The sequence below is a fragment of the Trachemys scripta genome, chromosome 8 (genome assembly GCF_013100865.1).
Source record: "Trachemys scripta elegans isolate TJP31775 chromosome 8, CAS_Tse_1.0, whole genome shotgun sequence".
Taxonomy (NCBI): domain Eukaryota; kingdom Metazoa; phylum Chordata; order Testudines; family Emydidae; genus Trachemys; species Trachemys scripta.
The window spans coordinates 93,398,672-93,422,672 of record NC_048305.1 but is presented as its reverse complement, the minus strand read 5'-3'; the positions used below and the strand labels follow the sequence as shown (position 1 = coordinate 93,422,672).

At 42.0% G+C, this 24,001-nt stretch overlaps 1 protein-coding gene across 1 annotated transcript in view; it reads right to left on the bottom strand.

The window, feature by feature from the left end:
- LOC117882109 (FRAS1-related extracellular matrix protein 1-like) overlaps positions 1-24,001 on the bottom strand; it is a 100,475-nt gene that overhangs the window by 36,175 nt on the left and 40,299 nt on the right. The window contains 2 exon segments of the mRNA XM_034780091.1: positions 3,293-3,488; positions 9,060-9,172. Of these exon segments, the coding sequence (XP_034635982.1) occupies positions 3,293-3,488; positions 9,060-9,172 (309 nt within the window).

Genomic DNA, 24,001 nt, shown 5'->3' with positions numbered 1-24,001 from the left:
CATTGCTAGTACCAGTGGAGTTGCACCTGAGTTGTGCAATGATGGGAGACGTCCCAAAAAGTGTCAGTGCAGACAAGGCCCTAGGAATGAAGTCTGAGATGTTGAGTGTCCACACTTGTAGTGGAATTTATAAAAGCCGCAGGTACCTAGCACCTTTGAAGATTAGGCCATCTAGTTAGGTCTCTAACTACGGAATTAGGGCCCAGATTCAACAAAGCTCTTAAAACACACACGTACGTCACGTTGACTTCAGGACATGCTGCAGCAGAGCCTAGGTGACTCATTTTAAGCACCTATGTTTGAATAGCTTGGTCATTGCACATCATCTAGTAATTTATTTTAAAAAACCCATCTTTGCAGCATAATACTGTAGCACCTGGAATTAGAATAGTATGTTAAAATCAGATTATTACAGAAAGATGTCAGTTATCTTCTGGTTAGTCCAATCAACTACTGTTCTTATCACTTTTTTCTTATATTTCAATATACATAGGGTACAAATTGAGATGAGTTACAAATTCTAGCATCAGATCTCTAGTGAAGTCATTTTTATTTGATGGCAGATTTTGGCCCTACTATGTTTTTTTTTAAAAATGATAAGTCATTTCCATATCCAATAACCTAGAGAATAAACACAGTTGGACTCCCAAGACTGGCAATATTGCCCAGCCTCTCTGATTTGGGCATTCTCAGACCTCAGTGTTTTTGCAGGCAGCTTCTTGAAAGTTCCATTAGGTTTAAATGGCCACTGTGCATTCTCTCTCTCTCTCTGCCAGGGTCTGGGAGATTTGTGTGCCTTTTGTTACGAACTTGCTCAAACATCGTGGGCTTGAACGTTCTACTTGAAATAGAACATTGGTGGGTTTGCGGTAGAAGGAACAGAGAAGTTAGGATGACAAGAGGAGCAGAGGGGACAGTTTAAAAGCAGGTACAGAGGGAATGGTGCCGGGGAGGAAGAGAGAAGGTGGAAAAGAGGACAATATGGCTGAAAAAGTAAATGGATCATGTGTCACGTACAGGACACCTATGTGCGCCCACCTCTTTTTAGGAGCAATGCCTTTTAAAAAATACACGGCAACACGTATATTTTAAAAACCCTACCAAAACAAGACACTCCACTGCATACACTTCTCCCCCGGGAAGAGGATGAGGGAACAAACAACACATGGCAGATGTTAGTCATGATGCATAAGGCACTGCTGGAAGGTGTTCAGATACCATGGTGATGAGCACAGTATCAGAACGTATATTAGAAGGGTAGGGTGATGGAAGAGTCTCCTAATGGATTCCTAGATTTTAAGTCCAGAAGGGTACATCAGTTCATCTAGTGTGACCTTCTGTATAACACAAACCAGAGAATTTCATCCAGTTACTCCTACATCAAACACTTGTCACAAGGGCACCCCTTTTAGATAGTAAAACAGTTCTTTACAAGTATTATTCCCACTTGGGAAGTGGAGGTGGGGTGGAAAACGCAGCCAAGGGGGAAATTCATGGGTTTGTACTAGTTTTGTGACCCCAATTTAGAGAGACCCACTCCCTCCCCTACACACACACTCCAGTCACCACCCCCAATTGCACAAGCCTTTGCCTATTTTGTACCACATTTTTCCTTGATTGCACATATTATTGTCTCATTAACTGCCAAGCTTTCCAGGGCACTGAAAAGGAGAGAGCATTAAAAATACACTGAAAAGTCCTAGAACTCAATTAACACACACCAGGGGAGATGGGGGAAAGGTTGGGTTTTCAGCTCCAATTATAAAAGGCAAATCTCTCTCTCTCTCTCTCTCTATATATATATATATATATACACACACACACACATATCTATATCTATATATATACATATACACACACACTTTTTCTAATGTCAGCTAATTAGACTTTGACAACCAATTAGCGGATTCTTAGTGATGCTGAGAATCAAGTTAGCATTAAGAAAGGGGGAGGGAAGGGAAACCAGCAAGCAAAATGCTCCTTCTTCACATACAGGCTATGTTTAAAATTCATAGGGTCAGATCCTGCATGGGATTTACCTCCCTTGCAGTTGACTGCCAAGGCAGGTGCATGAGGGTGTATATTTAGCACACAAGTTGCCCTGCTAACTTTACGTCACTGTAACTCATGCAGGCCAACTGCAGGATAGTATCCTCCATCCTACTTGCAAGGTTACATTTTAACTTTTAATAACCTTTTCTCTCTTTTTTTCCAGCATCCATGAAGTACCCAGATGATTATTTAGGATTAATGGATTATCAAAAGTGCCAGTTGGCACACGCCTAGTTTAAAAAAAAGTGTAACAAATGCAGCTGTTTACTAATAAATAAAGCCTCAGCTGTAACAGAAATAAATTAGATGCATTTAATTGGTCGACTGCAAACCTCCTCTCTTTATTACAATGCTGCTTCTTGTTATTTCATGATGTCAGGGTACATGGCAGACTGACAGAGTGTTTATGAATCACAGTTTGCAGATGGCACTCCTGGTTTTTCGGCAGTTATGAGCACAAGTAGCATGAGGACTCAATAGAGGGTTTTTGCCAACAAGGACCCCCTGAGAATTAGCTGCCTCCATTTCTCTTGTGCCAATTTCTCACTGACTGGAGCACTATTTCACAAAACCTACATTCAATACATTACAGCCGCCTGGCAAGAATTTAGTAAAATTTAACACTCTGAGGACACTGGTGTCTCAATTTGATTTCTATTCATTTCTAAAGGACATGCGATAGTACTTGGAACAGACTTTGCGTGATTTTTTTTCCACCCAGCTAGAAGAATAAGAGCCCAGGAATACCCCCACCCTGCCTACAAAGAGATTTTAGGTCTCCCGAGAACGGCTCACGGTCTTGTGCCCCAGACCTTGAGAGTTACCTTCACTAATGACAGTTTTATAATCCAGTGGGGAAATAATCTCAGACCACTGCGCTTGGAGCTGGTGAGCTGTAAGACTTCTGGACTGAACTCCCTTCTCTTGGCCACTTCAATGAGTTATGAGTAAACGCATGAGGGATGTGGCCATAATTGTCAACAGATTTGTCAACTTGTGTCATTAGTTATGCGCATAATGGATTTTATTCTAATGAGTTTGTTCATCAGAATGCCGGGAGGAGCTGGCCTCTTCGGAGGAAATGAACTACAAACTTCGCCCATGCATTTTAAAATACATCAGTGCCACATAAAGGGAAAAGGAGCATTTCCTTTCTTTTTAACACGCTGCAGTTTTCACTTAGGTGAACTGGATATATTGGGCTAAACCTTCCCATGATTGCTGTAGGCTCATTTCCTACCTTTGCCCACTTTTCTAATGGAGATGTAGAAGCTTTCCGGTGGGCAGCTGTTCTCCCCATCTGTCACGTAAAACTGAAAACAATCATAACTCTTTAGACCCAGGATGTTAGTATGGAAATACCAGAGGAGGCTCATGTCCACATCCTCTTGAATGAAATTCATTCCAGGATACAGAGTGGTCCAACATAACACGGCCTGAAAAACAGAATGAAATGGTTGGATCTGTACCCACAAATAAAAAAAGAAAAATCCACTGGGCGCCTTTTCCACAGCTAACACATGGGCCAATCCACAAGACATGGTACATGCAATGGAATAACGTACAATAAGCCTTTTGACTGAAGTATTATTAGGGGTACTAGCTTTATTCTCTAAAGAAATGAAACAACTACTAATGTTCACACCTAAGCTTGTTCTTCTGGAAACCTACCTCCTGCCTTTCTAAAATCAACCTAGAAATTTTTATTGAATGCATTAGCTGGGAGAAATCCAGACTGTCCCACCTAGCCCTAGTTGGCACCCTTACCAACACAATGTTTTCTGTCTGCCCAGTGGACGCTCACACCCCCCTCTGTCTCTCTCTGGTATCCTACTTCCCAGCCAGTGACATATAAAAATCCCTGGCATGTGCCAAATACTGCAGATGGGTCCATTGTAGCACACTGTAATGTTCATAGCTGACACTCAGGTGTTTCTATTTGTACTTGCTAACTGGCCAGAAGCAGGTGTTCTGCCAAAGGGGAGGCACTAAGCACTTAGATATCATGATGAGAAGATATTAGAAAAAGACAACTAAAGAAATAGAAGAGAGGAACCAGAAAAGGGTTGCCCAGAGCAAGAGATAGACTAGTCCACTATCAATAGCCTTTTCCCATCAGTGGTTTGGTGTCCCTTCCACTCCATCTCAAACTCTGTCTCGATACTGGATTATGTTTTCAAACTCTTTGCCAGAATAATTCTATCTAGAGTTAGACTAGTTCAGCTGGGACCTATCACCGACCACAAAGTCTTGTTAGCTCTAAAGCAACTAATTCAAAAGGCCCAGGTGGAGGCAGGATGGGCAGGGAGTTGCTGAGGATGTTTAGTCTGTTTGGCCTTTTCAGACTGGCAGCCGCTGATATGCATGCATTGCTTTTATAGGGCATGGTAAAAAGTGCCATTATGGTTTCTTTGCAGCTTACTTAAAAAACAAAACAAACAAACAGCAGCAAAATAGCCTTCTTCCAAACATCAGGATGACATGTGGGGGCTTTTGCTGTTCAGGGGGTGTACAGAGTTGTTAGGATGAGTACTAGAGTTTCTTTTGTCTTTTCCATTCTCCCCACTCCATCCCTCCAGGAGCCCACTCTCCTTCCAGCCTAATTTCCTCCAGTTTAATTCAATTTCAGTAATCACAAGTCTAGACACCACAAACAGCAGCTTCACACCCTAGGGTACATTCATAATTGTCCTGGCTATCGCAAAGAGGCATTATGTACAACCCTGCACAAACCTGTAGCATCTACAACCATTTATGTCCACAGTACTAGAAATAGCTTTCACCTTTATAAACTGACTTCTGGAGTAAGAACATGATCAAAATTCACCCCAGACCCTTTTCCAAAGACACATACTTTAAAAGATTCAGGTGAATGTTGCCCCTAACTGAGCACCTATGTTTGTCAAGAGCTACAGAGTTGGGCAAGGCTGTGGGGTGCTGGGAGGAGAGTTACAGTAGGTCACTTACCTCTTGGAGGAACCTAGAGAAGAATATCTTCCAAGTGTCTGGGGTCTGCCAGGGAAAAGGGAGGGAGAGACTGGGGTAGCAAGAACTTGTCGGAATGTGAGGGTGTTGCTATGGTGATGAGGATGGGAGGGCAGAAGAGAGTTAGGAGTCCACCTAGGCCGGCAGCAATCACAGCAGGCACTTTGAACCCAACGGTATTCTTCTTCAAGTTCAATGTTGCCACCATGCTTGTTAGTCTTTTGAAACGCAGAAGCACAAGTTAATTTTGGATGCATTTATTATTATCCTATTCTTTATGGCTAATAACTTACCCTACACAGTGACCATCACGCTATTCCCTCAGCACCATCCCACCCAGCAAGCTCCTGCACTGCATCTCACCTGCCCAAGAAAGACTTAGCACACATCAGAGGAGGTAGCAATGCTGAAAACACCCAAATATGTTGGGTTTCAAATCTGAATATTAGGACCTGTGAAGATCCTTACTTTTTATATATATATATATATATATATATACACACACACACACACACACACACACTTTCATTGACGCCTCAGCCCCGTTTACAGTCCTACAAAGTCACGCTTCCAAAACCCATAAAAATTGGGCAATTTGATTGTTTGCCATCTTTTAGAACTTCTAACTCTTGAGCTCTGAATCTGGTAAGAAGTTAAGAATATTAATGAAGCTGTTGTTGGACCAAAAGGACCGTTCATTCATACATGTAATAATGAACAGTTGTAGCACCTGAAAAGAGTTTTGATTTGGTTAAACAGTGTCACTATTGAATATTTACTCTTGCGCCTATATAATGTCTAGCATGGATATTTAATGAATACGGTCTATCATACCCTTTCCTCCTCCAGTTTTGATCAGCTTGCTGTCATTATTGACCAGTATTATCAGACAGGACAAAAAGCTGAGCTTGTCGTTTAAACCATCTCCCAGAGAACTTGGGCTTTTTATTTAGAAGGCTCAATCCCTACTCTACATTTTTATTGGCAAACATGTTTGCTTATGTCCATGAGACTGAACAGTGAAGAAGCAATGAACTTCTTTCCCCAACTTCACAGATCATGTTTAACTTCGTCACAACTCAAGCATTCAGAACTGTAACCATTCAGATGATCCCCTTATAAAATTAGCGACTCAATTGGTCATATAATTATATATAATTTTTTTTTAAAAAAAGCAAACTTTGAGCACTGAAATATAGCACCTTGTTTTTTTTTTTAAATCTACAACATTTTTGCTTCATCTAGCAGGCATCAGCAGACAGTTAAAGCGCTATACCATAGCCAAGAACTAATATAGCCATCCTAACTAGCACCATAACATTTTCCATTTTCTTACCATTTTGCTATTTTTACTGAAAAATTGTCAAGCATGACCACCTGACTCCTGAAATGATTTTTTCGGCATTTCCAGCAAGCAAAGCAAAGCAAAACAAAAAATGCTGAAATACACTGTAATATATTTCTATGAGCTAGATTTCCTCATGCACACATGATGACAAAAAGTTGGAATTCTACTTTTAAAATCACTCCCTCTCTCCCTCCACACATACGCATTTATATTAGTAAATTATGTGAGACTCATTACATTTTATAGCCCTGCATAAAAACCTTACAATTTCTTACTAATATTTTGCAATGACATAATGCCATTTGTATAGGTGCCACATAAAGATATTGACTTTTACTGGCTTCTGATGGCAAGACTATCCACTTTATATTCTGTTTTATATAAGCGTTCTCAAAATTTATTGACCCCAATGGATTTCTCAAGTTGCTTAATTATAAAAGGAAGAAGACAGCATAGTGGCTTAGTGAACCAATATAAAAGTCAGTTATAATGTTTCATTACAAGAGATGGTTCAAAAAGTCAGGGAGAAAAGTGTCAGTTTCTAGGACCCAGTATAGAGAGGTGACATTTTTCTGCTGACTTATCCTAATGTCAGATGCTAAAAAGACTCTGCACAGTGATGTAGGGTTATGTCTACAGGCTCATGTTGATGTCAGATCGGGTGGGTCCTATTAGCTTTAATTCAAAAAGGGTAGACACTGAAATCCTTTTATTTCTGAGGCACAGGAAATTTGGGGAAGAGAAAGAGAGGTACTACAGGGTGAACCCCTAGGACTAACCAAAATCAGGAGAATTTTGGCTGCGGTTTATATTTTATTGTTACTATTTATGATATCAATAAAGGCAAACCATGCAAGAGGTTAAGTGTGGACCATTTCAGGTGTGCAAATACTGTGTTCAGAATTAAGTGGGAACGCTGCATGCTTACAAGTTAAAAATAGATAGACACTGAAAGACATCAGCACCTTTAACTTTAGGTTCCCTAATTTTTGCTCATTGTTGATGATGTAATGGAGTTTATCCCTGGGGGAATCTTTGTCTTCTGCTTCTAATGCTACACTGGAAACGACTTTATTTTCATCAACTTCCAAACCTGGAGGAAGATATGAAGTGGGACACCAGGTGAGTAAACTAAAGGCACATCACTTCACAACTGGCATTGTACAACTATAATCTGTGAGCTGAAATTCCTGTTCCTCTTTGCACTTAGCCATGTCTCTATCTTGCACAGCGGCTACTAGCTCCAGAGGATGTATTTTACATAACACTACACTCAGATCAGTGCAATGGAGGGTTGTTCTTTTTCTGAGCTGGTCAGAAAAAAAAATAGAAATGACAGGAAGCTGCTCCCCTATCCAGCGCTGGGAGGCCAGTGTGTGTCTCAGATCCAGTACCATTATCCCACGCTACCTCCTTGGGTCCAGCCATGGCCATCTCCCAGGGGTGAGGCCCAAAACCTTTGGGAGGTAGAAAACTTTGTCAGGCTGCCACTAAAGCAGCAGCAGCACTAACAAGGGAGGGGAGGGAAACGAGGCGTTGAAAAGAATATGAGTGAAGTGGCTTGATAGAAAGGTCAGTTAGTTCCTGGACAAATTAGTGATCAGTTGGGGTGTGAGCAAGGAGATGAGCCTATTTTTTTAATCTGGAAACTCTTGGGGATGGCACAGAATGTCTTTATATGTTTGTACAGCACCCACTACAAGAGTGCTGCCAACAAGGCTTCCTGCCCATGCTTTATCCCTCCCTGACCCCATATCTCCCTTGAATTTTAAATGGAGGAAGTGGTGTGATGTTGCTCTGCTGCTCAGATTATCTAAAGATGGTACCTCAGGCTCCATTTTGGGGCTTGGTAAGCTAAACAGCTATGCAAAAAGGTGAACGTACCCAAATGGGGAAAATTTGGCTGAAAAAAGTAAATAATATCTAGTAATTTCCCTAGAATGTTTTCACATTTCAGGAAAATTGTGTTCGAGAGAGTGCCATACCCAGGAAACGCTAATTTGTGTGACCATCACTTTACACAGCATGAGACCACAGGTCTCACTTCTCTTGGCAGCAGTACAGGGCTCATGTTTTCATACGGATGAAGTATTCTTGAGCAATTTCTCCAATTTATTAGGCATGAACAGACTTGTCTTAGCATCAAGCACGTAGGGTTTTTTATCTTCACTTTAAACAAACATTTATTATGGTACTTGAATGAAAAATCCTGCCTATGTCAACATATGAGTTATGTCCTTTTCCAGAATCACAGGCTACGGATGGTGCACAAGTAGCATTGTGTGGCTTTCCTTTGCTGGAAGAAGATCTCTCACAACTCGGTAGTTATTTTTAATTTTTACACTGCTTTCCATTACAACCATAGGAGCCAATTAAGCCTTATAATTCCTAAATTAACAGGCAAGAATGAACAGAAAATTTTCAATCCCATTATGAGTGCATAGGTGAATAATACAAAAAAATTTTGCAAGAAAATATCTTAAATTTGTTTAAAATGAATTTCCTTCAACTGCTGTCACCCTCTCTTTTTGTGTTTGCATTGCACAGACATTCAAGTGATCATGTTCTTCTGACTTCTAGTTTGCAGAAAGGAAATGTCAAAATTGCACGCATTAGTACTTGTGTCGTAAATTTACAGGGCAAATAACCCTTACTCATGATGGTGAACACTTACTCTCTGGGTAATCCCATTGTCATCAGTAGGATTAGTCACGTGAGTAAGTATCCACCAACAAGAGTAAAGGTTGCACAAACACTGGTACTCACTGTTGGTGTAAGTGCTTCCATCTTTATCCAAAAAGGAAAAAGAAACAATACCATTTGCATCCTCGGGTTTATCATGACTAAGCTGCACAGCTCAAATTTTGACTAATATTGCTCAGTCCCCAGAGTGTAAAAAATGTAAAAAGTTTATTTGTTCAAGTAATATGAACACCAAATAAATCTGATTAATCACAGCCAACTGTGATGGAGATTCCACGAGACAAATAAGTGGTTAAATGCATCAAATAACTGAGAATCATTGAAATGTAGGGTTGGAAGTGGCCTCAATAGGTCAAGTGGTGTAGCCTGTCCCTTGTTTCCTGACGGCAGCCTTCTGTACTCTGGGAAGCTCCAAATTCTGGCTCCTCCAGAGAGCTGTTTGACCAAAGGCCAGCCCTGAATATTATTAAGTACAGTTGAGTACCGTCAAACTTCTGATGTTACATTGTGACATTTGGGGGGAGGGGTTATCCTAAATCTCCATTGCCCCAGGGCTCCATAACTTGAAAGTCAGGGATGAAAGGTTAGCGATGTTTCCCTCGTAGAGGAGAAAGTTTTGCACACTCTGAACAGGTGAGCCCCAGAGGAAATCCAGGCAGAAAGCAGGGACTCTGCCATTTGGTAACCGTTCAATGTTTACAGCATCTATAAACATTTTAAAAATACACACATGATGCTCTGGGAACGTACCCAAGGCCATTTCAAATATGTGGAGTATCAATACCAAACTGAGCACTCCTCAGTCTGCTGCTTCCCTATGAAGAAGGACAAGATGAAATGAATTGCTGAACTCTTTCTCTGACAAGGATGCCAGAAAGGGTCCCAAATATCCAGGGATCTTTTAAGGAAGAAAAATCAGAATAATATTTTGTTTTATACATTCATCAAGTTTATTAATCTATGCTTTGAAATACAGGCACGATATTTATCCTCACAACTACAGGTGGTCAGGACTTTGTTTAAATTGAAACTGTTCATGGGAAATAATTGATTTCAAAGAATTTCCCTTTTTGAAAAAAAAGTTTTGGGATTTTCAAAATGTCTCATATCAAAATTTTCTAAAGCAAAAAATGTTCCATTTATCAGGATGAATTGACTTTTTGTTTCAAAATTTAAGCTAAAATAAAATTTATAACATTTTACAAGATTAAAGCAAAAATGAAACATTTTGAAATTATTGAAACAAAACTTTTCAATTGGCCCATTCCAATTTTGGGGGGGGAGGGGGAAAGGGAAGGTTTTCAGTTTGTGAAAAATTTTGAGTGTTCATCTTTTTGCCCCAATTCAGAACAGGAAAAGTTTTTGAAATCTCAAAAATTCTCGCAGGATTGGTATACCATTTCACACCCAGCTCTACTCAACACACCTGTGAAATAAGGAAGTACCATTACGCCCATTTTACAGATGCGAACTGACACAAAATGACTTGCCCCAGATCACATAGGAAATCTATGGTAGAACAAGGAATCAAACCAAGATCTCTCATATCCCAGGTTAATGTCCTTACCCCTGGACTGTCTTCCTAGATATGTGAGGCCAATAAAAGAAATACAATCGGTTACTTTGTGCTCGTCCTATCAAATTTATTTTTCACGATTATATGTCTGGCAACTTTTGAAACCCTCTTATGAAACATACTGAACTACTACCAGGCCTCTCCTTCATTTGATGGAAACTCTTCAATAAACTAAGAGTCCGTAATACCACTGGAAAGAGCCAGACTTCTCCACACAGTCCTTTTAGGACTTGATATAAAGTCCAATGACTTCAATAGGCTTTGAATAGACCCTTGAACAGAGACTATTAATTGTACCAGACTGTATGATGGCTTGCCTTTGTGGAGGTCACCAAATTGCTTTTCTCTCTCAGAGCCAAGACAGGTTTTGAAGCCTGATCTCTAAGGGGTGAAATCCCAGCCCCATTGAAGTCAATGGGAGTTTTGCCATTGACTTCAGAGGGTTCAAAATTTCACTCCAGACATGAAGTCATTCCCCTTTGGAACATACCACAGTGTCACTCCCTACCCCAGAGTGAGAGCAACAGCCACCTCTGCACTGCACCTTAGATTATGGGCCAAATTTTCAAATTAAAATCAATTTTAAATTTAAAAATTAAAAGCCTTCGGGGCTCAGTTTTCAAAGCTTGGTACCTAAAGTTGGGCATCTAAATCTGCAACTAGTAGAACTGGTCCGCAAATGTATAATTTTTTCCCCATGAAAAAAGTTAATTGAAATTTTTCCTACATTATTTTCAACAACAACAACAAAATCAGTTAATGAAAAACAAAACATTTTCAGATTCCGATACCTAAACTTTTGTTGTTTTATTTTGTTTCGAGGTTTGTGGTTTTACAAACCCTTAATCAAAAAAATATTTTTGGGGGAAAAATATTTCCACTAGCTGTAGTAATTGGGCATCTGAACAAACTGTCTGATTTACAGAGGGCTGAGAATTGAAGTTAATTTTGTAGGTGTTTTCCTGAAAATCAGGCCATTTACTTTGGGGCCTAAACACTGGAATTGGAAAACATGACCTTAATACTTGTAAGCTTAACTTTCAGGTTTTGTACATACACACAAACTACATACAAATAAACTTGTTTTGAGGAAAATTAGCTTTTCCTGCGTTTGCCGTAGAATATTTCCAAATTAAAAAGAACATGGTTGTTTTAGCAAGATCATGAACAGGCTACAACACACGAGATTATTCCTCTCCAGTCAGAGCAGGACTTAACTAAGGCCTTGGCTACACTTGAGAATTCACAGTGCTGCTGTAGCGGCAGCGCTCTGAAGCACGAGTGTAGTCGCAGGGCTGCAAGTACTCCACCTCCCCGAGGGGAATAGCTTGTAGCGCTGCAAGCGAGCATGCAGCGCTGCAGGTGCTGATTACACTGGTGCTTTACAGCGCTGCACTCGCTGCGCTCGGGGGGGGGGGGGGCGTTTTCACACCCCTGAGCGCAGCAAGTTGCAGCGCTGTACAGCGCCAGTGTAGCCAAGGCCTTAAAAACATTGTAAGAACAGCAGCAATTGCACCTCACAAAAGGCACGTTCAGAGCATTTGGCACTGCAGGTTGCGCGCTCTGGATCCATTCAGCACCTATTGAAGCCAATAGGAGGGTTAACATGTAAAGGGAGCAGATTCAGCCCCTATCTGCTAACGAGCATCAATAGGGATCTCATCGCACTGCAGTAAATGGGGGTAATTGTCAAAAGTAGCCTGAGGGAAATGAAAAATGTGTTGTGGGTTGGGAAGGAGGCCAGGGGAGAAGGTGATGAAGGAGGAGGAGGAGGAAGGGTAAAATTCTGGCCCAAATTAAGTCAGTGGGAGTTTTGCCCTTGACTTCAATGCAACCAGGATTTCACCATGTCCTTAAAATGCCCCTACGTTCACTCAATCGTATTTAGTCGGTCAAGGCTTTAGCTGAACTCTGGCTCAGGTTACAATTCAATGTCTTTACTGTACAAGAAAAAAAAAATGTTTTTCCTACCAACAACAATTTACTCAAAATGCTAACACTTAGAATGAAACCGTGTTTTCCCTGGCTACAGCGTGCAGTTTTTTCTTAAAGTCATTTTGCGTTCAATGTCACTTAAATAGCTAACCTGGAAAGATGAGGGATTTCATCGTTGACTGGCATGATGTAGATGTAAAGCGTCCCTTGGACTGTGTGCTTGCCATCTGTCAGCTGCATGGTAAAACTATCCTCTAGGCTTTCTGTGTCATCATGCATGTACACTAACATCAGTCCTATAGGAAGGCGGAGGTGGGGGAGAACTGGACAGTGAAAACTTAGAACAGAACACTGAAGTCATCTTCAAAAGGACACCAGTTATGGGATTCAAAACACAACTACGAGGCCTGGGACCCAGTTATCCCACGGCCCAATCGTGTTCCTGTTAAAATGAGTAGGAGTTTTGCCATTCATTTCAACGGAAGCAGCGACAGCCTTAGGACACAATCCCTTTTACATTGGATCATGACAACTGAGATCCACTTGGCTGCTCTTGCGGTTATTCCTGTTCGTGCACAGCCAGCGGAAAACAATCTCAGTGGAAGTCCCTCCACCTTGACAGTTCATCACCATCCAAGCTTGGCGAGCTTCTGTGGAGACCGTCGGTGAGTTCCGTACCAGAGGTGAAATCATCACAGCTTTTTGAATGTGTTTTCAGAGCCTTTAAAATAGTTTTGGATATCCTGGGCCTGACCCAGCATTTCTTCCACTGCTAGAACTGCCATTAAAGTTAATCTCTCCAGGTACTTGCATAGCCCTCAGCATCATAATGTCGAAGCGCTTCACAACCATTCTGGATGTTATCCTCCCAACACCTCTGGCAAGGTAGAGAAGTAGTAAGCCATTTTTTTCTCAAAATAAATGAGAACAGATGCACAGGGCAGATTAAGGGAATTGCCCAAGTCACACAGGAAGTCTGTGGCTAGGGTGGGAATTTAAATCAAGGTCTCCAGCATCCTAATCTAGCATCCCATCCACTAGAACATAATTCTACCCTTGTTGGGAGAGCTGGCTACAGAAGAAATGTGGGATCAGGCTCTTCATGGACAGGAAATACCTAAAACTGGGATAGCAATTGGCTTGAAAAGCACCTAACTAAATAAATCAAGAGTTTGACAAATTCAAAAGGGACTTGAATGCAATGAGAAGGTATTTGAATATGCTGGAATTTAAAAACAGCATTAAAGGAAAGACATTCCTAAAAATAATCAGGTGTTAATTGAATAAATAAAGTTGTCCTGAGCAATTGCAAGAGATACAGCAACAAATATTTTACAGGGTCTTATTCCTTCCATTGCTGATGACAGTTTTTACGCAGCAATTTAACCAAGTGCCTCTCTGTTTAATTTAGATTTATCTCCTTGCCACAAAATGTGCTCTGCCAATTCTAATAATTGCTATTCACCAAATGTATCATGTGTTTGCTAGGTTAAAATGTTTCTGTGCTTGCAGACTCTTACGCCAGTATAGTGCGACTTGCAAAAGAGAGGCCTAAGAAAACAGAACTCAAATTCAATCACATCTGTAAAGGGTTTTTAACTCCTTGTATAAAAGCTGAACAAGCTTCTTACTTCTAGGAAAGAGTGGCTTGTGTTTCGTGGATGGCCCTGGTATATATGGAATGCACAGATAGATTCCCTTCCAGTTTGCAAAATAAGCTTTTTTCTAATAAATCAGCTTCAGGAAGCTAATTTCCTCTCGTCTCCGTTTTTTCAAAGACGGAAGCAGCCATTATGTACAAGTTCCTTAAGGGCCATTACACGTCTCTGGAGTGTGCAATCCAAACAGTGTGGAAGATGGATCTAAATGATGTATTCATCTCCTTGAAATCGCTCGGTGGAACATGCATAAGTTCGGTTGTGCTCCATCTGAGAAAGCTCTAACGAACTGAAACCCTACATATCCTTAGCTCTTGTCACTGGACTGGATCCTTAGCTGAAGTAAATCAGTCTGGCTCCATGATTTCCCTGGAATTAACGGAGCAAGGCCAGTTCACATCAGCTGAGGATCTGGCCCACCAGAGCCCCCACAATATCCTATGGTCATTTTTGGTTTAAGTTTAAAAACAAATATTGATGGAAAAGTACATTTAAATAATTGAAAAGGACCCATTCAGCTTGTCAGACTTTCCTAGGAATAAGAAATTAAGATAACTGATAGTTAACTTTCCAAAAGCTTCAACCGCCTGTCTTATATCTGGCTTCAAATGATGAGTATATCAACTTCAAGCAGTCAGATCCATTCGGGACTATAGGAGTAGTATGCATAAGATTCTAGGAAATGTTCTGTACATTCTTTAATGTAACTCTATTACGTTTGCAATAAATAGGTTTTTTTTCCCTTATAGTTGCAATCAGTTTAATCTATACACAAATTTGAGATTTCTTTTTCCCCCCCTCCAAGGCCTTTCTCTGTGAAAAAGGTGTATATCTCACTTAAATCAATCTACAGAATTACTGTTGCTAGTTTTTTAAAAATTTGAAGTAGGTCTTTACAAATTTGAAACACACACATTAAACAAAGCTCCGTGGTTGGTTTCTCAGCTTAAATCATAATCAAATAGCCCACAGCCCTGTACGGCTTCTCCTCCACACCCTGCTCCTTTCTCCTCACTTGGCAAGAATAGGACACAGATGCCAAGCTGTGCAAAATACATCTGGTTCTTTAGCAGATTCTAGAGGCAGTTGTATTGGCAGCTTCAGAGATGCCTTTGGGTCCATCACGTGGTTAAGCTACAGACTGAACTGGCCAATTCTCTTTCACATCATTTCCCTGTGGCTTGGCTTGTGTTGTGGAAGGTATGTACACTTTCATCCACTTAACAACAAGCTCTTGTGGAAATCTTTACAATCAGTATGGAAGCTGTAGTGTGGTTAGAAAAAAACAGGGTGGGGGAGAGGAGGAAGATTTGTGCAATTATTTCTTCTATTTGCAGAAAACCACAATTCCACTGACCATCAAGCAAGCCATACATTCTATACAGTGCGTACACTATAAATTATCACTATAGTCTCAGTTCTTTCTGTTTTCAAAGTGAAATCCCCAGCTCATTTTGCACAGACAATATTAAGGAAAGTGCAATTCATCCTCTTTCTTGAGTCTGAGAAGCTTAAGCCTATATCGAGCTTGTTGCAATGAACTGTGGTTTCCAGCAGAGGACATCCGCAGCTCATACAACGTAAATCTAGTTAGATCAGAGGCAAGCTCTTGTGCTGCGAAGCTGATATATGAAAATTATTAAGCATTCAGAGCCAAGGATCTGACCCCAGCCTTTTAAAAGTCTTGTTCAGTAAAGACAAAACATCCTATGAACAGATGACCATATTCCTCATGAACGGGCCACAAGAGAGGCTGTAATTAATCCAAGTCTCATAATAGTGTGTTAACACTGAGACCAAGGAGACCGTTTTGTACATGTGCAATCATATATAATCCACATAGCCCTGATGCAGCGAAAGTGTACGAACAATAAAAGCCAGTAAAGGAAAGCCAAAGTTCCATTACTCAGACCTTGCTTGAGTTCAGCCAAGGAAAAGCTGTGAATCTGTAAATCTTGATAAAGGACTGCTGAGTTCAGCTCCTTGTACCGACCAACATCTCTGACACAGATTCCATTTAATGTCAATCCGTGAACAGGGGGTGGGGGGCAATGACAGAGAAACTCAGTGCATTATGAGGGCCATCAAGATCTTCAGCATTCAAAGTGCCAGGCCCCAGCTCTCACATGTCACCTTCCATTACCTAGGGGAAGAGGGAGATGTAAAGGAAATTTCAGAGATTTCTGAGGAGAAGGAGGAATTTTTAAAGCCAGAGTGAAAGATATTGGAGGCTATTAAAGGGCATTTCCCAAGAGATTCCTCTCAAGGTTTACTGTGCTGAGAGAGAGAGAGATTAAAAATCATATGGGAAACACCGGTTTCCTATTGTCTGTAAAAGCGGATTTCTGGAGACCAGATGCACACAGGTGAGAGTGAGAGAACACAAGGTTTGGGCAAGTCTTTTAACCGGGACTGACTAAGATAACCTGGGAGATCTGCTGCAATTGCAGGGGGCTCCCAGGACAGAGGAGAGGGGGAATAGCAGTGGGTCAGATTGCATTATTTTCCTTAAATAAGTTTATGTAGGCTCCTTCCTCCCCTCAACTGGAAGCTAGATACTCCACAGGCATGCCAAGATTTGCTTGCACTGCCTTCATCGGGGAACTCTAGATTTCACCAATGATGAAAAATCTATCTGCATTATATGAGCTCTCCTTGCCCCCCACTAAATGCACCTTTAAAAAAAATACTGTATATATTCCCAGTATACTTTTTTTGCCCTTCAAAACTAGTGTATAACATAGTATAGAGCTGACACTTTAATTTCAAGTCATGAAAAAGCAAACAAGTGTGTGTAAACAGTTCAGATACCTTCTTACATAGCTCATCTAGGATATTGCTTTGATTCCATTAGTTAACTAGTTTTTGTCATTTAATTGGGAAGAGGAATGTGAACTGATGGTCCCACTCAAACTGCTGTAGCTCAGTGCTATCAGAGAGGCCCTCACTAAATTAGAAGTGTCATCTGTTTTGATTACAGATTTTATTTGAGCGGAACTGGAGTGTTAGACAAATACACTTACGAAGCAAATGCTCTCACAAAGGACCAAGACAGATCATTTTTTCCCCAACTGGAATGTTGGAGGCAAGCTGCAGCCCTACCTATTAAAGTTTGGATTGGTCATATAGGCCTGATCCTGAAATCCTGGCACAGGCAAATGGCATCTTGACATCAATGAGCATTAGAATCATTGTAAACTCAAGGGGATGATACAAGGCCACCTGTGCAGGTAATGGAAAGATTGGGAGTCAGAGGTGTAAACATCTGTGAATACCTCCTTTCAAACCCATTTGAATGAGCCAACTCTTAAATCTTCTCTCGGATTGGCTCCTGTTCTCAGTTCCTCCATTCCTGAAGTCGGAGGTGGGGGGAGGCACATAGGTAGCTTTAAAGTACCTTTGTGATCCTTAAAAAGCAACAGAGGGTCCTGTGGCACCTTTGAGACTAACAGAAGTATTGGGAGCATAAGCTTTCGTGGGTAAGAACCTCACTTGAAGTTCTTACCCACGAAAGCTTATGCTCCCAATACTTCTGTTAGTCTCAAAGGTGCCACAGGACCCTCTGTTGCTTTTTACAGATTCAGACTAACACGGCTACCCCTCTGATATTTGTGATCCTTGTATTCTGGGGCAGACAGGGGCCTGCCCAGCTCCTGGGGTAAATTAGAGTAGCCTCCAAGCTGTTCTAGCTTCTGTTCTTGTTCCCATCAGGCCCTGGGAAGCAGACACCAGCCACAGCACAGTGCAATCTGGTCACACCCTGACCCACCCCAGACATATCCCTACACCAGGGGCTGGGCTGAGAGCAGATCTGGGATAGAATCCATACACCAGCGCTAGGCAAGCCAGGGATGTCCTCTATGGAGGGTGTATCACCCATTTCCATCCCTGTTAGGCTGCCAGTACAGCATAAAGGGTTTTTTGCGTAACTGCAAATCAGGCCCAATTTCTTCATTTGGCGTTTTTCCCTTCTGAACAGAAAAGGCTCATGAAATATTTAATATTTCAATTAAAAAGTCACTTTGGAAAAAAAGTTAAATATTCATTTTTCTGCAGTGCTGTGAGCTCAGAGCAGCAGCACTGTTCCAGGGCATGAGAACCAGAACCTGGGACTGGAAACCCAAGGGAAACTGTTCAGCCTACGTTCACTGTCTGAGCTGACTGAAGTGCAAAAAATAAACAGTCAAGGAGATTTTTAAATCCTTACATTTTTAATAATCTCAGGTGTCTCATGAATTTTGTGCTCACAGAGTCCCTTAAGAACTCGGCATTGATTCCTTGGCATTCTCAGCTTATACAAGAGATACCCAGAGAACATAAGAATGGCCACATTGGGTCAGACCAAAGGTCCATCTAGCCCAGTATCCTGTCTTCTGACAGGGCCTGGTGCCAGAGGCTTCAGAGGGAATTAATAGAACAGGGCAATTATCAAGTGATCCATCCGCTGTTGTCCAGTCCCAGCTTCTGGCAGTCAGAGCTTTAGGGATGGGGTTGCATCCCTGACCATCTTGGTTAATAGCCATTGATGGACATATCCCCCATGAACTTACTTAAGAGAAGAAAGGCATCAACACCATGCACCTGAATCAATGGATGGGGGAACTTGATGGGACCAGTGGTGAAAGCGGGGTAGTTCCAGTAGCAAGGGAGGGAGACACTCGCCAAGGGACAGTAGGTAGCTCCTCCTCCCAGGAGTCTCTGGCACCCATTGGCCAGCTAGGGCAGAGGGGTGCTGATTGGCCAGCATTTCCCAGCTCCCAGGATTTAGCCCCATGCAAGGGCCATGGGGAGGCTCTTTCAGTTCCATTCCAGCAGCCCACTCTATCCACACAAACTAGGAATGGGAATACAGCTTAACAAATGCTGTGGGTCCAGTCAATCGCCTGTTTACGGGGTCAGGAAGGAATTTTTTCTCCCGTGGGCTAATTGGTAAAGGAACAGAGTGTTTCTTGCCTTCCTTGCAGCACCTTCATGCCACCAGGGGTTAGGATGGAGCATGCTTAGTACCTGACTGAGGTGCAGTTGTTTATTCATTATAGTTTACAGCTGGTTTCCAGTGAGATTAAGAGAATAAAATTAATGGTTCCCAGAGGTAAAAGTCCTGGGATTTTTAAATCTATGGATTGATCACAAACAATTGAACATGTTATTGATGGCGGAGCCAAACCTGAGTGGCACTGTGCCTGTGTGTGCCAGGTTGAAATGCCTCTCACTGAAATTTGGCCTGGCAGCCCTTCCATCATTTTGGGAGCCCCTCAAATGGGGGGCGCAGGGCAAAGTGCCTCCCCCCCCTGCAACCCTGTTTATGGACCAATATACCAGTGTATTAAGTTCTGTACAAATACAAATACCTCTGCCCCAAAAGCTTACAAGTTCTATATCTGTTACTATTGCCTACACTGCTCCATTCAAAGCCCCAGTGCCTTTGTCAAACCCTATTCCTGAGTACAAAACATACCTCTTTCCATACAGGGAAGAAAATTAAAACTCTCTTAGGTGACCAGTCACAGCTAGCAAACACAGTTTAAACTACGTCTATCAAACAGTGAATATTTGCAATTGCTCCTGAACAATCTATAGATTTAGAAGAAAAAAACTTGACAAAAACTGGCAAAATTAATTGAAATAATGAGCAAATTTGAGGAAATCACAATTTGCTTGCAGCTATTCACAATTCATGCCTCCTACAGGAATGGTGTCCCTAGCCTCTGTCACTGGCCACTGTCAGAAGATAGGATACTGGGCTAGAGGGACCTTTGGTCTGACCCAGTAGGGCCATTCTTATATTCTACCACTGAACTCTGCCCACTATTCCACACAGTTGTCCTTGCATTAATGTATATAATATTATATCTAACAATTTACAAGGTCCAATCCCTGAAAATAATTGTGCTTTGGGATGACACAAAATACACAGTGATAACACATGGTCATTGCCCCTTTCACTGTTGCCTTCTACCACAGTAAAACATTTCAGCATTCTTCAGAAGGTGCTATTGGAATGTTGGTATTTCCAAAGGACATAGCTTGTATAGGGGTCAAAGTGTGTATCAGTTGGTATCCTTTCTATCAGGTACATTTGATAGTTCTCTAGTATGTAAAGTGTTGAATCAACAGACTCCTGGGCATTAGAAAATACAGTGAGGACAAATATGCAATTCAAGTAAAGGACATTGTTCAAGTAGCAGCCCCTTCACTAGTTCCATCTCTTCCAGAACATGTAGGCTACCGGTAGGTCTACACCGAAGCGCTACAGCAACAGCTGCACCACTGTATTGCTTCAGTATAGTCACTACAGCAGCAGGAGGGGTTCTCCGATGGTGGTAGTTAGTCCACCTCCCTGAGAGGCTGTAGCAAAGTTGACAGAAGAATTCTTCCGTTGACCCCCAGGGGTTAGGCTGGCATAGCTCAAGGGTGTGGATTTTTCACACCCCTGAGAGATGTGGCTATGCCAGTGTAGGCTTTCAAGGTAGGGCAGCCCTTCGTTTTAACAGCACTGCCTACTTGAAACACTGATGCTCATGAATGAATTACATTTGTTTTACTTATCATTGTTCTGAGCTGGATGGAACCTTGCTATGGGTTGAGCTAAAACCTCATTCAAACTGATTTGTGAATCATTTAAGACAAGGTACGGTTAAGGGGCCATGCCCAAAAGAACACCTCACGGAGTCTGCCCAGAAACGAAAACTTTGTGGGCAGAAGGTTCCACTAGGATTGTGACTTGGTGTGGGGGAGAGCTGTGCAAGAGGGAAGAGAAATCACACAAACTGAGAACAGGCCAGGATAGAGAGAGAGAGGCAAAAAGCAAGCAGTCTCTGAACATAGTGTGGAAAAAGTTAGAGAGAGAATTTTTGGGTCTGCTGGCTAAAGAGGTTTGGAGCTGTAAGCTAAAAACTGCTGGTTTTAGTTTTGGTTCCTCCTGCGTTTGGAGAAGCAGGACTTTGCACATTTCTTATAAATAAACAAGATTCTGTCAAAGAAAATGCCATACTCCATCAATTTCTGCTTCCTACTGCCACATCCCCAGGGCCTTGAAATTTGACTAGCTGCTCAGGTTGAAAAAGGGCAATATTTGTACTGCTTTGCATAGCTTCATAGGCACATGAAAGGCATGGTGAAGCGAGGCTCACCAGCACAGTGCCTCCTGCTGGGGGGTTATCTTGGGAATTAGCTCTTGTCCAGCCCAGAGCGCCCTCTGCAGGCACCTGCTTTAGGGCCCCCGTGTCCCTCTGGGACCCCTGTGCCCCTTTTCCACTGGGTTCTGTCCCCAGCAGTAACCCACAGTCTGGGTCTCCCCTCCCAGGGGAACCCCCAACCCTCTATCCCCACCTTGCCTCAGTGGCTATTGCCAGTCATCATCTAGCCCCCGCTCACTGGGGCAAACTGCAGTCAGTAAAAAGCCACTCATCATTGGCAAGGGGGGGGGTCAGACCAGCTGCCTCTGCAACCCCTGTACCTGTTTTGGCCATTTAGCAAGGCCCGCAGCCTGGGGATTTACCAGGCTGGAGCTCCCCAGCTCCTCTTGCCTTCCCCCAGCCCTGCTGTTCCCTAAGCTCCCAGGAAGCCAGGTCCTTCTCCCTCCAAGGCTGGAGAGAGCCCGTCCTAGCTCCTCCCTGAGCCCTTATAACAGGGCCAGGTATGGCCTGATTGGGGCGTGGCCCCAGCTGTGGCTGCTTCCCCAATCAGCCCAGCCCTTTTTTCTAGGAGCAGGGTAACTGCCCTGCTACAGCCTCATTTAGAATTAGTAGTAACATGCAGATTTCTCAGTCTCCCTTTCCCTCCACTCAGAGGGGAAATTGCAATTTTTTCAAAGTGTAAATACTTCTGGGTAATTTATCATCAAAAATATACAAACTTGATACCAGTTTATTTCTTTAAAAAAGGATTCTTCTAAATGATCAGATTCCAAAGTTTATATTTTATAATACACATATATAGTAATATAGTACATTGCAGGATTTAAAAAGGGAAACAAAATGGTCCATTCTTCTATTTTATGTCCAAACTTATGATGGGGATTCATTTTTGTACTTTTTCCCTTTTAACTTACTCTGTGATTACAGTGCATTGTTCAATTAAAAAAATGATTCCTTATCCTCTCCCCATGTGATCTCAATATTATGGTTATGTATCCCTTGAAATGCATCAATGATGCATAATATCAACAAGGACTCCAGCTTCCATTTATCTTCAAATATTTCATAATCCACTGCAGAATATTCTCAGCTGCAATTTTTGCTTTCAAGTTTGGCCACCATGTGTGTAGCATTAATTTCTCTGTTCGCATGTAATTCATTCAGGGACTTACACCAGCTGAGAACCACATATGGAGGCCCAGATTTACGGAGCTTTTATTTTGTGCCATGGAAGCCTCAAGAAACAATTTTCTATTTGAATGTTGAGCGTTTACAGTGGTCTTGTCATTCACTAGAGACAGTGGATTATAAAGTCATATTCTGCAACAATGCTACCCAAAAAACCCTAAAATTTAACAATCCAGCTTTATTATATTTTTAAGGCATTTTTTTTAAATTCCCCACTCTCTTTTAATGTTTATTAGATAATATCTACCTCCTCCTTTTACTGGTCCAGTTTCAGACACAGTTTCTGTCCCTGTGTGTGCCACCATAACAACTCTCAGAGCTACATTCAGAAATTAATTTGTGAGAATGCAGACTGATGTAGGTGTAACTTATTAACAGACGGAACTGGAAGAAGTTATAAGTCACACCAGCTTAGATGCCCTAAGATTCACCTCTGAACTTACCCTTCTCCCTCTGTCTTCCCTCTTTTTTCCTTTGTGGCTGACTCCAATGACACATTCCAAATTCCTTCTCCTCAAACTAGAAATATTGATTTCCCCCGCTCCCACCCCAACATCCACCCTTTCGAACAGCCACATGCTACTGCATTTGGAATGCAATTTAAAAACAAACAAAACCCAGGCAATACTAGGCAATTTGGTAAATGTATGGAACTTATCTAAGTTCAGCCTATAGATTAAGCTATTTGTAAGAACAGTACTCATTCAATTATGCATAATGTGTAATTTGCTATTCAAACTGTAGGATTACTCATTAGATCACATCATATTCAAGCTGGGCAGTTTCTGCTAGAAAATGCTGATTCATGGAAAGTAAAACATTCCACGGGAACACATCAGTTTTGATTAAGCTTTGAAAGGAAACCTGCCGCCTCGCCCACCTGCCCCCTCAGCAGAGTTTATTTCATTTCAGTAAGACTGAAACATGTCCCACTGCAAGAACATTTTGTTGTTTCCAAATAGAAATATTGTGAACTTGCACTCCTGCAAACTGGGCTCAACAATCTTTTTTCCATATGAATGTGGAAAAACTTTGATCACTAAAATGTTTTCCACTCAGCTCTACTAAAGATCAAGGTGAAACTACCGGGGGGCTCTAGTGAGGCAGAATGCAATAGCCCAAACTGGAATATGGTAGGGTTACCATACAGCCGGTTTTTCCTGGACATGTCCGGCTTTTTCGTAATCAAACCCCCGTCCGGGGGGAACTGCCAAAAAGCCAAACATGTCCGGGAAAATACCGGCCGGGCACTTTCCCTCCCGTGGCTGCTCTGCTCCTCCCCTGACTCTTTGGCTCTGTTTAAGAGCCAAGCTGCCCGAGCGCTACTGGCTTCGGGCAGCCCCCTTGCCTCCGGACCCCAGCCGCCGGCCAGGTACTTCCCCTGCCGGGTTCCAGCTGCTCTGCTCCAGCGGCTGGG